Source organism: Rhinichthys klamathensis, unplaced genomic scaffold (genome assembly GCF_029890125.1).
Source record: "Rhinichthys klamathensis goyatoka isolate OS25496 unplaced genomic scaffold, OSU_Roscu_1.1 h1tg000157l_1, whole genome shotgun sequence".
Lineage (NCBI taxonomy): Eukaryota > Metazoa > Chordata > Actinopteri > Cypriniformes > Leuciscidae > Rhinichthys > Rhinichthys klamathensis.
This window is the reverse complement of record NW_026606692.1, coordinates 3,745,875-3,760,023: the sequence shown is the minus strand read 5'-3', so window position 1 is coordinate 3,760,023 and position 14,149 is coordinate 3,745,875. Positions and strand designations below refer to the sequence as shown.

Below are 14,149 nucleotides of genomic sequence, written 5' to 3'. Positions count from 1 at the left end.
CTGAAACGCAACGCAAAAACACTGTCCTAACCAACAGACTGCGATGCGGCAAGCAACTCGTCTGTCCACTTTGAAATTAAAAACACAATCACAGCAACACAGAACATGTTTGCAACTACATGGCGGCGCAGAACTTTTGACCAATCAGCTTTCACAGTTGGCGAAACTCAAACTATAATGGAAGACACTTCTGACTGGTCACATTATGACTAGTTCGGGATGCGGTGTAATCCATTTAACTTTCAACTTTAAAGGAATGTTAACCTGTCAGCAAACAATGAACAGTTCTGTAAAAACCGATGTTACAGGCCATTAAATATATACATTGTTTTTATATACACATTTCCAGTTTAAAAGATATTTCCCTTTAGTAGAATTAATAATTGAAAATATACATATATATCAGATCATAAAATCATCTTATATTCATTGTGTCATGTAAGAAGTCACTTGGACCTTTGACATGAAGACAAAATAATAATCAAATTCTTTAAAAAATAAATCCCAAATATGCTGTTTGAGCTTTACTTTGTCAGTTCTAGAAATACTTGATGACATATTGAGTACATCTTATAAAGATAGATAGAAATAAGGCTCAATCATTCTCTTAGGATTCCCCTCTTATAAATGGTCATTTCAATTAAAAAAGGGGAAATAATTCAGTCAAGCTCATGCATGAACTCCTTCCAAACTTTGTACAGTAAAGATTTAGTTTATCGTTTAAATTATATTTCAGGCAATCTGTGACCACGTGATGTCATTTTTTACAATGCAATACAATGTACGCTACCACCACTGATCTATATAATGTCATTCTATATAGATCAGTGGCTACCACTCAAAAGTTTAGGGTCGGTAATATATATATATTTTTTTTTTTGGAAGAAGTTTCTTATGTTCATTTATTTGATTAAAAATAATTTGACACGCTGCTCAAGTAAAAATTCTATTATTAATGTCAAATATTAAGCAGCACAACAGCATGAAAGTTCAAATTTATTTGAAACGGAAAACTTTTTTTAAAATTATGAATGTCTTTACTGTAACATTTGATCACTTGAATGCGTCCTTGCTAAATAAAAGTTACATTTTCTTTGGAGGGAAAAAAATTATTACTGACCCCAAACTTTTGAATTTGGCATGGTTATGAAAATCTGGAAAAAGTCCTGCAAAATTTGAGCATGTACAGACCAACAAAATTTCAAAAGTGCATCCAATTATAATATATTGAACCTGAATATTGAAATATGAAGGTTAGGGTTCGACTCCTAATTCTTCGACATGACGTGTGTGTGTGTGTGTGTGTGTGTGTGGGGTGGGGCACAATGAACTGGGAATATTTCTGCTGGCTAAAGTAAACTATGCTGGATTCACGGTCACTTTTGTGCAAAAAAAAAGAAAAAAAAGAAAAGTGATATATACCTCAACAAAAAAAAAAATATATAGACAATCCAATATAAATTTTTCAAAACAATTTTCAGAAATTGATTTACACTTAATTGCAATGCAGTCAAATTTGCTAACTTTTTAAGTTCTGTGTACCAGCAACTTTATTATTTATTCGAGACATATTTAATAGTAAACTATTCTTCACTCCAACCAATTTCAATAAATAAGTCCATCCACTTCTTAGGTATATAATATAGAATATATTAGTTTAGCTATTCTTGTGAAAAGAAATCTTTGCCGCAACCAACTTTTCGTTGAGAATTTGCAGTCATATCCTGCTCATCCTCTCCTTAACCTACAAGCAAATCAAACTCGTGTTCTCGTGACCCGATGCATTAGACCCTATTGATAAACCAGAGGGCTCTTGGTCAAAATATACAACCATTGAAACTTGTACATCTATTTTAAGTCGCTTTTGAAATCCGAGTGGCTTGAGGTTATTTGGATCTGTCGAAAAACCTTGTAACCGTCGCGTTTAGGATTTGTCGTACATTTTGCGAGACGCGACATTCACCTGCTCAGGAAGCAAAAGCACACCAACGATCACAGTGATCTCACTCCCGAAAACAACAAAAAAGGCATAGTTGACTGCGACATTCCCTTTCACAAATCATATGTGTCAGTATATAGTATCTACATGGACTATAAATAAAACAAACAGTTTAGGTGACGGGAAGCTAGGACTCCTGCTGGTCCGTGCGCTGCTGACTGCTTGGGGGCGTGTCTTCGGAAGCCCCGCCCACTTCCTGTCCATCAACACCCAGGCCCAACACCTCATCCATCTGTTCCAGTTCGCTTTGGTCCAGTAGCTCAAAGTCCTCTTCTTCCGTGGGCACGAGTGTGACATCCGGCTGCTCTTCGGTGCTCGCTTCGGTGACGTCGGCGTCCTCATCCTCGTCCTGTTCGCCGGCTTCTTGGGCGGACGGCGACGCGAGGGGCGATTCCATCGGGCAAGGAGGCGTTTCGGTGGGAAGGAACGAAGCCATGGATGAGCCTTCGTTGGCCTCCGTAGACCTCAACAGGGCTGAGAGAGTGTTCTGTACTACGGTAGAGATGGCCGTGGTCACTATCTCCTCGCTAAGTGCTTCCAGGGACCTAGCGGGTTCCAGTGCCCTTCCCTCTTTCGCAGTACCCACAATGCTTTGGACTGCCCCCGCTGCTTGTCCATGTCCGTTGAAGTGCGTGTTGACAAAGTGGAGCGGAGATGCTAAGTGCTGGATGAGGAGGCTGGCTGGAGACAGGGCTTCCTCCTGGAGCTCAGATCCAGATGAGCCCAGGACGCCCAGCGGGAAACGGAACAGACCCGGCTCAATAGAAGGCATCTCGTCCACTGACGGGAACTCGGCTAGGTCTCTCGTGAACGCCTCCTCCGGTTCACTGTGCACGCTCTGCTGATCCAGGTCTGCTGATGAAAACAGAGAAACGCCATTAATAATCATTTCAAATAATTAGACAGTCATTCTGAGGTTGATTCCCGTGAAAAGTATAAACAGCGTGTCTCAGTGGCACTTTCAAAACAATTCAATTACGTAAATAGCCTGGCTAACGTCAGACCCAAGTCTCATAGGGAACCACATGTTCATTTTCTCGTATTTGAGGCGTGGTTTACGAATGCCCAGAGCCGTTTATTGGGTGCTAAGAATGTCTATCAAATGCGCCTGTACGTAGCTCATAGCCAATCGCTTCAATTATACCAGATGACGTATGTAGAGCGAAAGAAATTAGACAACGATGGGTCAGAGATTTATGTGTACACGATGGCAAATAAAAGAAAATAAAGACTCTAAAATATTTATATAAGATTTAGGCTACCCGGTAAAAACTTGTTTTTAATTATATTCAGTTTGGGTGAAAGTTGTGTATTATATTAAAAAAAAACCTAAAGTAAACTAGCCAGAAAATATTATATATAAACGTTCTTTTAGTTTATGTAACACACAGACAGCTAGCACAACCCAAATCAAACCCGAGTGTGTGGTTTCTTTGTGTTTTGTTTTTATCCGCGGAGTTGCAGTCTTGTAAACATATCGAAAGTATGACTGAAACTAATTAAATAGATTGGAGCCATTTTCTGGGTTGTTTTGTTGTTTAACATTTACACTCACCGGCCACTTTATTAGGTACCCCATGCTAGTAACGGGTTGGACCCCCTTTTGCCTTCAGAACTGCCTCAATTCTCCGTGGCATAGATTCAACAAGGTGCTGGAAGCATTCCTCAGGGAGTTTGGTCCATATTGACATGATGGCATCACACAGTTGCCGCAGATTTGTCGGCTGCACATCCATGATGTGAATCTCCCGTTCCACCACATCCCAAAGATGCTCTATTGGGTTGAGATCTGGTGACTGTGGAGGCCATTTTAGTACAGTGAACTCATTGTCATGTTCAAGAAACCAATTTGAAATGATTCGAGCTTTGTGACATGGTGGAAGTAGCCATCAGAGGATGGGTACATGGTGGCCATAAAGGGATGGACATGGTCAGAAACAATGCTCAGGTAGGCCGTGGCATTTAAACGATGCCCAATTGGCACTAAGGGGCCTAAAGTGTGCCAGGAAAACATCCCCCACACCATTACACCACCACCACCAGCCTGCACAGTGGTAACAAGGCATGATGGTTCCATGTTCTCATTCTGTTTACGCCAAATTCTGACTCTAACATCTGAATGTCTCAACAGAAATCGAGACTCATCAGACCAGGCAACATTTTTCCAGTCTTCAACTGTTCAATTTTGGTGAGCTCTTGCAAATTGTAGCCTCTTTTTCCTATTTGTAGTGCAGATGAGTGGTACCCGGTGGGGTCTTCTGCTGTTGTAGCCCATCCGCCTCAAGGTTGTGCGTGTTGTGGCTTCACAAATGCTTTGCTGCATACCTCGGTTGTAACGAGTGGTTATTTCAGTCACTGTTGCCCTTCTATCAGCTCAAACCAGTCTGGCCATTCTCCTCTGACCTCTGGCATCAACAAGGCATTTCCGCCCACAGAACTGCCGCTCACTGGATGTTTTTTCTTTTTCGGACTATTCTCTGTAAACCCTAGAGATGGTTGTGCGTGAAAATCCCAGTAGATTAGCAGTTTCTGAAATACTCAGACCAGCCCTTCTGGCACCAACAATCATGCCACGTTCAAAGTCACTCAAATCAACTTTCTTCCCTATACTGATGCTTGGTTTGAACTGCAGGAGATTGTCTTGACCATGTCTACATGCCTAAATGCACTGAGTTGCCGCCATGTGATTGGCTGCTTAGAAATTAAGTGTTAACGAGCAGTTGGACAGGTGTACCTAATAAAGTGGCCGGTGAGTGTATATGCGAATGTTGTACACCTCCCCATTACAAACTTGCAAAACTATCAATGTTATAAATGACCAACTTCTAAAAACAAATGTATAGTTGTCTTTGTAAAGAATTACTCGCTTATGTAGCTTTGGAGCCGCTGCTGTGACACTGTACAAACGCTTCCAGTGTGAATACTCTCGCGCGTCTGCAGCTGCAGTGACGATGTAAGTTAGTTACGCTGACGCGCTGCTCAAGTGCCGCTCACGCTTGCGGTGTGAAACCTATGTGTGAAACGGCCGTAAGGCTGCATCGAAAGGTAACTTCGCGTCTGCTGCCATGTTGGATCCATAGGTATAAACAAACTCCTTCGGTGTGTCGCATAGACACGTCATCGTCTTGCTGCTCCCTCCCCGTTCTGTGATTGGTTCCCTAAATGAGGCGAAAATTTGGTCCATGGTATCCAGACTACCTAGCAGCGTGAATAAAATTGCGCTGCGGCAAGGTAGTATGGGGAAACCCAGGCTATTACGTAAACTGAATTAAACAATTCGATTATATTTTGTAGAAATGCACTACATTTACGCACGGCACATATTTTTTTTGTCATACTGAACAAAGAATGTTTTATAAATTATTTACTCAAATTCAAATTTACATTAAAAAGGTTTAACAAAAGACTTGTTTTTACATATAAATTCAAATTTCAACAAAAATCGTAATTTACCTGAGATATACCTGAGAAATTTGTTTCTCATTGTTTTTTTTCATGAATGAGTTTTTTATTTGCAGACAGTCTGGACTTGCTGAGAATTAATTTCCCCCTCAAACTTTTTTCTTAACATGCCATTTTATATTTCTAATATATATTTGCATTTAATTTTTTTGCTTAATACTTTCACTGAAACTGTGGCATCGACATTAATATCTTTTTTTTTTTTTTTCAAATTATGATGTTTAAACACATAGGCTAAATTCTAAAATCTAGGCTAAATTATTTCACATAATTCAACAGAAAATATTAAATATTTTATTACATACAATGTTATATACACTACCGTTCAAGTTTTTTTGGTTTTTGAAAAAATATAATCCTTTTATTCAGCAAGGACACAATAAATTGATCAAAAGTGACAGTAAAGACATTTATAATGTTACAAAAGATTTCTAATTAAAGCTGTAGTCTGTAACTTTGGGCGCTCTAGCGGTTAATAAACAGAACCTCATGTGTCTTGCGGAAGAACATTGTAGCCGGAGCTACTTCTCTGTGTTTATGTCTATGGCGAGTCACGCAGGTACTGGGCTACTCCACAGCGGTACGACCCGAAACAGTCTAAAATAGTCCCAATATAAACACTTATTATAGGTGTACCGTACCGTAGTGATTCAGGATAAAACAAAAACACGGTTTGGAAAATGGATTCATGATGTACTCGCTTACATAATTTTGAACACAAAAAAAGTTACAGACTGCAGCTTAAAAAAAACGTTCTATTCATCAAAGAATCCAAAAAAAAATTGTATCACAAAAATGTACACAATGAATGTCATTGCTCAATAGCTAGTTTAGCGAGTGTGGCGCACTAGAAGCATTGGTACCCTCAGAGACGTCTGTGAGCTGTGGTGTCGTGGCTCTGGACACAGAGAAACCTCCACTCTCCAGTATAGACGCCTCCTCATCCGACAGCTCTGAGTCTGTGATGGCCATCGCCAGAGCCGTGGTCTTCACATCCACCTGCTCCAACAGAGAACCAATCACTGGCTGGAATCACACTGCCCTCAAACCTTTGGGCTCAGTAAGATTTTAAATAAGTAGTTTTATTCAGCAAAGACACATTATTTCAAGTGACAGTAAAGACATTAATAATATTGCAAAAGTTTTCTACTTCAAATAAATGCTGTTGTAAATTTGCTTTCCGTTCAGCAAAGAATCCTGAAGTTATTTTAAATTTTAATCATATTTCACATTATTACAGTTTTACTCTGTTTTTGATCAAATAAATGCGGCCTTGCTGAGGATAAGAGACTTTTTTTTTAATCATTCCAGCCCCAAACTTATGAACTGTAATATTAGAGCTGCATGATTGCAATCTCAACTCAGGCATGAAAACACACAGTTGTCATGTATAGATATGAAACAGCTTCACAAAACACTCTTTTCAAACACATCATAATTCTGAGATAATTCAAATGATCACAGAAGTACTGGGATAAAAGTTTATAGTTGGGATATAAACACTGATGTCTATCGTAGCGATCAAAATACAGTAAATCACCTTTAGAAAGTAACTTGACACTTCAAATAAAGATTGTATCAATTACATCGTTACACCAGTATGTGGCGACAAGTGAGTGTTAAAAGAGTATTTGTCATTGAATCACTCATTCAAGAGACTCGTTCAAAAATGCAGATTTATCCAGTAATAAAGTCTTTATGTGCGAGTCATTGAATCATTCGTTCACACCTATTTAAAAAAATATTTTTATTCACTTTTTATTTTATCATTGACTGCAGCAATAAACACTTTGTCAGAACCTCTAGTAATTTACGTGTTATTTTGCTTAGTTGTCCATTCAGAATCATGGGAGAAATGTGATCTCCGTTTTAAACAGGAAAACCGTAATTCTCTATTCATCCAGAATATTAACAGTGCTGGGTAGATTACTTTTAGATTAATTGAGAAAGAAAATATGTTCCATTCTTCGTTTTCAACAACATATTACATTATGTCAGAGTTTCCCAGACTGGGGGTTCATGAGTTTAATGAAAAGCTATTAAGTAATTAAATCATAAAAAAAATTAAAATAGAACACTTATTAAAAAAGATTTAAAAAAATATTTGTTTACCATATGAACGTATATAGCAGTAGGCTTATAGAGAGGAACATTTAAAAAATAAAAAAAGTAGTCGGGAGAGTCAATGAATTATGAATAAATTACTGCCATTGTGAGAATTAAATTTGATCAATTAAAAAGTAACTGTAGTCTGATTAGAAGTATTTTAAAATGTAACAATCTAATTTCAAGTACTTAATTCTTGGAATCTGATGATGTAATCCACATTCCATGTAATCGGTTACTACTGTCGATTTATTAAATATAGAATATGGGCCCTTTAAGATGGGATATAGTGTTGAGGTATGACCCGTGATCACCACAGGCCTCCAGTATCAGAGGACACTCACAGTGGGAGCGAAGCAGGAAAGCTCCTCCTCACTCTCGCTCTCCGTCTCTGCCCTCGGCTCATCACCCTCTTCCTGCTCCTTCCTCAGCTCTACACGCACACACACACACACACACACACTTTTTGCTGAGCAGAGTCTAAAAGGAAGTGAAACACTAACAACCTTCTGTGTAAATAGCCCATAACTGTGATATCAGCAGCAGAAGTGCACAATATATCGGCACTAACGTTTAGCAATTTTTTTACTCTACCTAAAATGCCTGATTTCACTTTAATCATGAGCATGCAGGCAAAATATTGTCTATTAAATATAAATCATTGGTATAAAATCTTGGTAAAGCGCTAGCAAACTAGCAGCTTAAAAAGAAAAGACATATATAGGATTATATTTACCACTATTTAAAATTCAATTCCTAACCCAACATGCAACTGTACATAATTTAGTCTTAAGAATTTTTATTTTGGGCTTTGAAGAAAGAAAGAAGGAAACGTTATCAGCCTAGGTCACCAATTAAAGGCAACGCTCTCACTTCTCTTGTCGTATTTGCGGCATTGTGTGTCTCCTTTCATGCTGTAGTCGAGTTTCATCAGTATGGGCTCCAGTCCGGTGTACATTTTCTGGATGAGCTCATGGTAGACCACCAGCGGCCACAGCAGCACACTCAGCACTAATGCAGCACAGAGAAACACACACACAGTTAACCTCTACACACACGAACGCTCACATGCCTGGGGGCATAATATTTCTTATGTTAAAAAACATTTTCAAATTATGATGTTTAAATATCTAGGCTAAATTATTGTACATTATAGTACCACTCTTTAGGTAAAAATGAAAATAGAAAATAATATGTTGTTATATACACTACCATTGAAATATTGAGATCAGTAAGAATTTTTTTAAAGAAAAATGTATATTTCTATTCAGCAAGGACACTTTCAATTGATCAAAAGTGACGGGAAAAACATTTATAATGTTGCAAAAGTTTTCTGTTTCAAATAAATGCTGTTCTTTTTCTTTCTATTCCCCAATATGAAGCAGCACAACTTGTTTTCAAGACTGCAAATAATCAGAAATGTTTCTTGAGCAGCAAATCAGCATATTAGAATGATTTCTGAAGGATCATGTGACACTGAAGACTGGAGTAATGATGCTGAAAATTCAGCTTTGATCACAGGAATAAATTACACTTATACAAAATATATTAATAAAGGAAACGGTTATTTTAAAATGCAATTATATTTCATATTACTGTTTGTATTTTTTTTTTTTTTACAGTAAATCTTACCAACCCCAACCTTTTGAACACTGTAGTAGTGTACCTAGAAATGTAACATGATGAAATATGTATAATGTTAAGTCTTCATTATTCACCAATGACCCCGAATTAGTTATATATGTAATGACTCTAAAGTAGCCTCAAAATATTTCTTATTTTTTTCTCCTTTTGATTTCATGGTAAAATACGACCAAGATATGTACTTGAGATTCACTTAAAAAAGTGAAAACACACTACTATCACACTTTTTGACACCTCCTGTTTGAGTTGTAGTAGTATGTAGATTTTGTAGTATAAAGAATACTGTATTTCCGTATTCTTATTCAATATATACAGTAGCAATGCAAAATATAACCTGAGTGTTATGTACAGTAAGTGCAGAGGTGGACTTGAATAGTTTGTGTGTTTAATTGGCAGCAGTGTGTGTAAAAGTAATACTGTATATGGAAATAAACAAACACAACAGAGGGAAGTTTGCTCACATATGATGTAGGAGATCATAATCCCGGGAATGTAATGTCCAACCATGGCCAGCATTAAACATCCCGAACACATCATGATGCAGAACTGATGACATGAAACAGAAAGATTGATCAGTAAACACTTTCTGGACATACAGTACCGTTTGAAAGTTTGGGGTCAGTAAGATTTTTGAAAAGTATCTTATGCTCACCAAGGCTGCATTTTTTTAATCAAAAATGACTGTAATATTGTGAAATATTATTACAAGTTAAAATAACTGTGATCTATTTTAATAAATTATAAAATGTAATTTATTCCTTTGATCAAAGCTGAATTTTCAGCATCATTACTCCAGTCTTCAGTGTCACATGATCCTTCAGAAATCATTCTAATATGCTGATTTCATTAAGCAATATTTCAAAATTGATATTTTTTATATCAATTTGATATTTTAAATGTCACTTTACTGTCACTTTTGATCAGTTTAATGCATCTGTTCTGAAACAAATATTACTTTCTTTACAATAAATAAATACTGACCCCAAACTTTTGAACGACAGTGTAGACTATTTTAATAAAAAAATAAAAAATAAAAAAACACTACTTCCTTTTGTGTTCAACAGAAAAAATATACAGGTTTGAAATGACATTAGGGTGAATAAAGCACATTTGAATTATTTTGAAGTTACAGAATCTCGCACCTTGCCGTGGTTTTGCCGTTTGTACTGAAGCATTTCTTGGATGTAAAGGCTGAAGGTGAGGAAACTCTCGGCGAGGTGATGGCTGAGTTCCTCCATGCTTAACAGACGCGGCTGCTCACTTAGTGTTTCTCTGTGACAACATGCGCAAATTAACTTGGCAAATTTATTGAAGAAACAATCTTAACATACAGCAAAGGCGATAATATGAAAGGGAGCAGTCCACACTTATGGGACGGGGGTGCTGTTGAGACATGCAGAGATTATTCAAGACACATACCGCTCAATGACAGGCTCCTCTGGATGCCACACTGCAGAGAATAGGACAAACATGAGCGAGGACAAAATAAAAGAGGCCACTGCAACAAACGGTGAATGCCTGAGCCTCCTGCAAATCTTATCGAATAAAAAATACATCATGTTTTTGCTGGCAATATAAAGTGAGGCAGCATTGTAAATTGTGCATTTGAATCAGTCATTAGGCTCCCTAAGACTAGTTTCGTGACACAACACAGAGATGTTTTACACAGTAATAGTGTCTGAAATAGTTCGAGGGTCGGTGCAGTTTCAGATGCTCTGAGTCAAAACACTGTATAATGTATCCATGGATTACCAGTGATCTGTGGAAGCTTGTCTTTCCATCTCTCCAGTAAAGTCAGTCCGATGAGAGACACGCTCAGGAGGAACAGGGGTCTCAAAGATGTGGACGTCAGGAGCCTAAAACACACACACATCTATGAAATAGTCACATTCAATTATAAAAACATGTGACTCACTCATATGTAACATCCAATATAAAAATGCACCAGTTCCTGCATAGTAAGTTTAATTGTTGTTTAATTATTACTACAGTAAAAGCAGATAAATATTTGTTTATCATAAATATGTATGTGCGTGTGTGTGTGTGTGTGTAGACCACCTGTCAAAAGTTTGGATACATTACTATTAATAATATTGTGAAATATTATTGAAATTTAAAATAATGGTGTCCTGTGATGCAAAGCTGAATTTTCAGCATCATTACTCCAGTCTTCAGTGTCACATGATCCTTCAGAAATCATTCTAATATGATGATTTGATACTCAGTTATTATCAAGGTTGGAAACAGTCGTGCTGCTTAATATTTTTTTGGAACCTGTGGTACTTTTTTTCCAGGATTCATTGATGAAAATATTAGTTAAAAAGAAGAGCATTTATTCAAAATAGAAATCTTTTCTAACAATATAAATCACTTTTTATCTATTTAACACGTCAACAAAAAGAAAGAAAAACATTACTCAGCCCAAACTTTTGAACGGTAGTGCATATTGTTACAAAAGATTTATATTTTAAATAAATGCTGTTTTTTTAATACTTTTTATTCATCAAAGAATCCTGAAAAAAGTATTGATAATATCAATTGATAATGTTTTTAAACTTTTGACCGGTACTGTGTGTGTGTGTGTGTGTGTGTATGTATATATATAAAGACAGTATAATCACAATTAATATAATATAATAGATGGTAATACCACAATAAATACCCAAAACAAACATGTTATCACCCTGGTAATTGTCTAATAACAAACCATAATCATACACCATGTTATTTACCCCTTACAAACAAGTATCATGGTATGACGGTGACCATGTTTTTTAGACATGACACAATCACAGTTCTATGAACATATATCATTGTTTTCTTAAATCTTTCAGAGCAGTGTGAATACCATAAATATGGCAAACATTCATCATAGCATCAAAGTACCATGATATTAGTATCACACACACACCACGACTGTACTATCATGGTACTGGCATGTTACTTTTTGTAATACAGTAGAATGCCACAGTAATCATGTGGTAATATTTAGGTACAGGATGACTACCATATTCATGTACCGTGTGATAATTATAATAAATGTCCAAAAACTCATAGTAATACCGTGGTACTTGAATGTATCTGATTAATTACCATGATATTTACATGGTTCTCCAAAAATACCATGGTATTCCGTAATGGCACTAGGCACTAGCACATGTCCATAGAACGGTAAAAGTAATACCACGGTAAAAGTAGCGAAGCTGCAACACAAGCAACACGGAGCAACTTCGACCTGAAGCATCTGCTAACGAGCAGATTAACCAGATTACTCGCTACTCGTCAGGATTAACACCGTCCCTTCCAAACGAACAGCTTTATTCGCGTGTCTCTCTCACCAGAACAGCGTGTTGAGCGTGAGCGCGGCGATGATGCTGTGCAGCGGCCTCTCCCACACCAGCAGCCGCTGAGCACAGCTCACCGCGGGCTCACACTGCGACAGCCAGCCGCGCAGACGCTCCCTCAGAAGCCGCAGCTCCGGATCATCCTCGGCGCTAACGCCGCCACCGGGCGCGGGGAACCAGGCCTCCAGACCCGCCGCCGAGGAGGTGGAGCACACCGAGGCCCGTCTGCTCGCCATTGTCTCTTGTCCAGTGTTGTTTGTGTGTGTGTGTTGTTGATGATGATGACGGGGTTTGGTCAGGAGAGGCTCGTCATGGATTATTAGAAAAAACAGAAACACACAGTGGATCTTACAGGCTCTTACAGTGTCACATGCTCAGTGTTTACTGCGCTCGTGAGGGACATCTGCTGGATGCAGCACAAACTTCAACTTGACATTATATTGTTTATTTACCAATTAGTATTTGTTTTTATTTATATATTTATAGTACGTATTCATTAATAATTTGATTTCTATTTTTAGAAAAATAATTGTATTTATACAGAACTATAACTATTTATTTTATTTAAAATAGAACTATTTCAATGTAATTATATATATATATATATATATTATTGAATAACGTTAAATAATTTATTTTGTGTATATATATTTTTAAATAATACAATTAAAATATGTTATAATTATTATTAAATACAATTTAATTAAATATGTATATTATAATACATATTTTAATAACATTATTAACACTTAAAATAAAATGTTATCAATTAAACAAAATATGTTTTAATTTATTTTATTTTTAGTTTGTTTCATTTCGTAATAAGTGTATTTTATTAATTTAGAAATAAAATAAGCAGCTAAAATGCAACAGATGATTAGGATTAGCAACAGAAATTATTTTATTTTGTGGGATACAGTATTCACTTTGTGTCCTTGTTTCATAGGAAAAAGATAATAATGGGTATATATATATATATATATATATATATATATATATATATATATATATATAACATGATATGGTATAATAGGATAGAATACAGATGTTAATACCACGATAAATCCCCCAAAAAACAAACATAGTATGACCCTGGTAATTGTCTAATAACAACCATAATCATACACCATGGTATTTAACCCTTACAAAAAAAGTACCATGGTACCGACAGTTTTTTGAACATATATCATTGTATTCTTAAATCTTTCAGTACAGTCTAAATACCATCTGTATATGAATATGGCAAACATTTATGGCATACAGTATATCAAAGTACCATGTTATTACAGGCTCATACCATGACTGTACTGTACTGCCTATTACATTTTTAATATGTATGTTTTTTAATACTGTATGCCACAGTAATTATGTGCTAATATTATGGTACAGGAATGACTAGCATATTCATGTACCATGATATTTATGATAAATGTGCAAAACCCATAGTAAATTAGTAATACCATGGGATTAATTACCATAATATTTACATGGTTCTTGAAGAATACGATGGTATTGTAACAGATGTTTTTTCTGGGTTTTAGATCTGGGAATCAGACAAAATAAAGAAGAGCACAAGGAATTGTTTATTTAAAAA

At 36.5% G+C, this 14,149-nt stretch overlaps 1 protein-coding gene across 2 annotated transcripts; it reads right to left on the bottom strand.

Annotated features, from left to right (window-relative positions):
- Positions 1–1,984: 1,984 nt before the first annotated feature.
- retreg2 (reticulophagy regulator family member 2) lies at positions 1,985–12,933 on the bottom strand. Of its 2 annotated transcripts, none has more exons than XM_056258679.1 (9): positions 12,550–12,933; positions 10,964–11,067; positions 10,631–10,661; positions 10,354–10,483; positions 9,673–9,757; positions 8,441–8,578; positions 7,912–8,000; positions 6,325–6,460; positions 1,985–2,851 (listed from the first exon to the last, which is right to left on the bottom strand). In XM_056258679.1, the coding sequence occupies exons 1-9, from the start codon at positions 12,789–12,791 to the stop codon at positions 2,127–2,129; spliced, it is 1,680 nt and encodes a 559-aa protein (XP_056114654.1). In that variant the 5' UTR covers positions 12,792–12,933; the 3' UTR covers positions 1,985–2,126. The 2 variants fall into 2 exon arrangements, with proteins under 2 accessions (XP_056114654.1, XP_056114653.1); XM_056258678.1 differs by having other exon boundaries at positions 1,985–2,854; positions 12,550–12,931.
- Between the last annotated feature and the right edge of the window lie 1,216 nt (positions 12,934–14,149).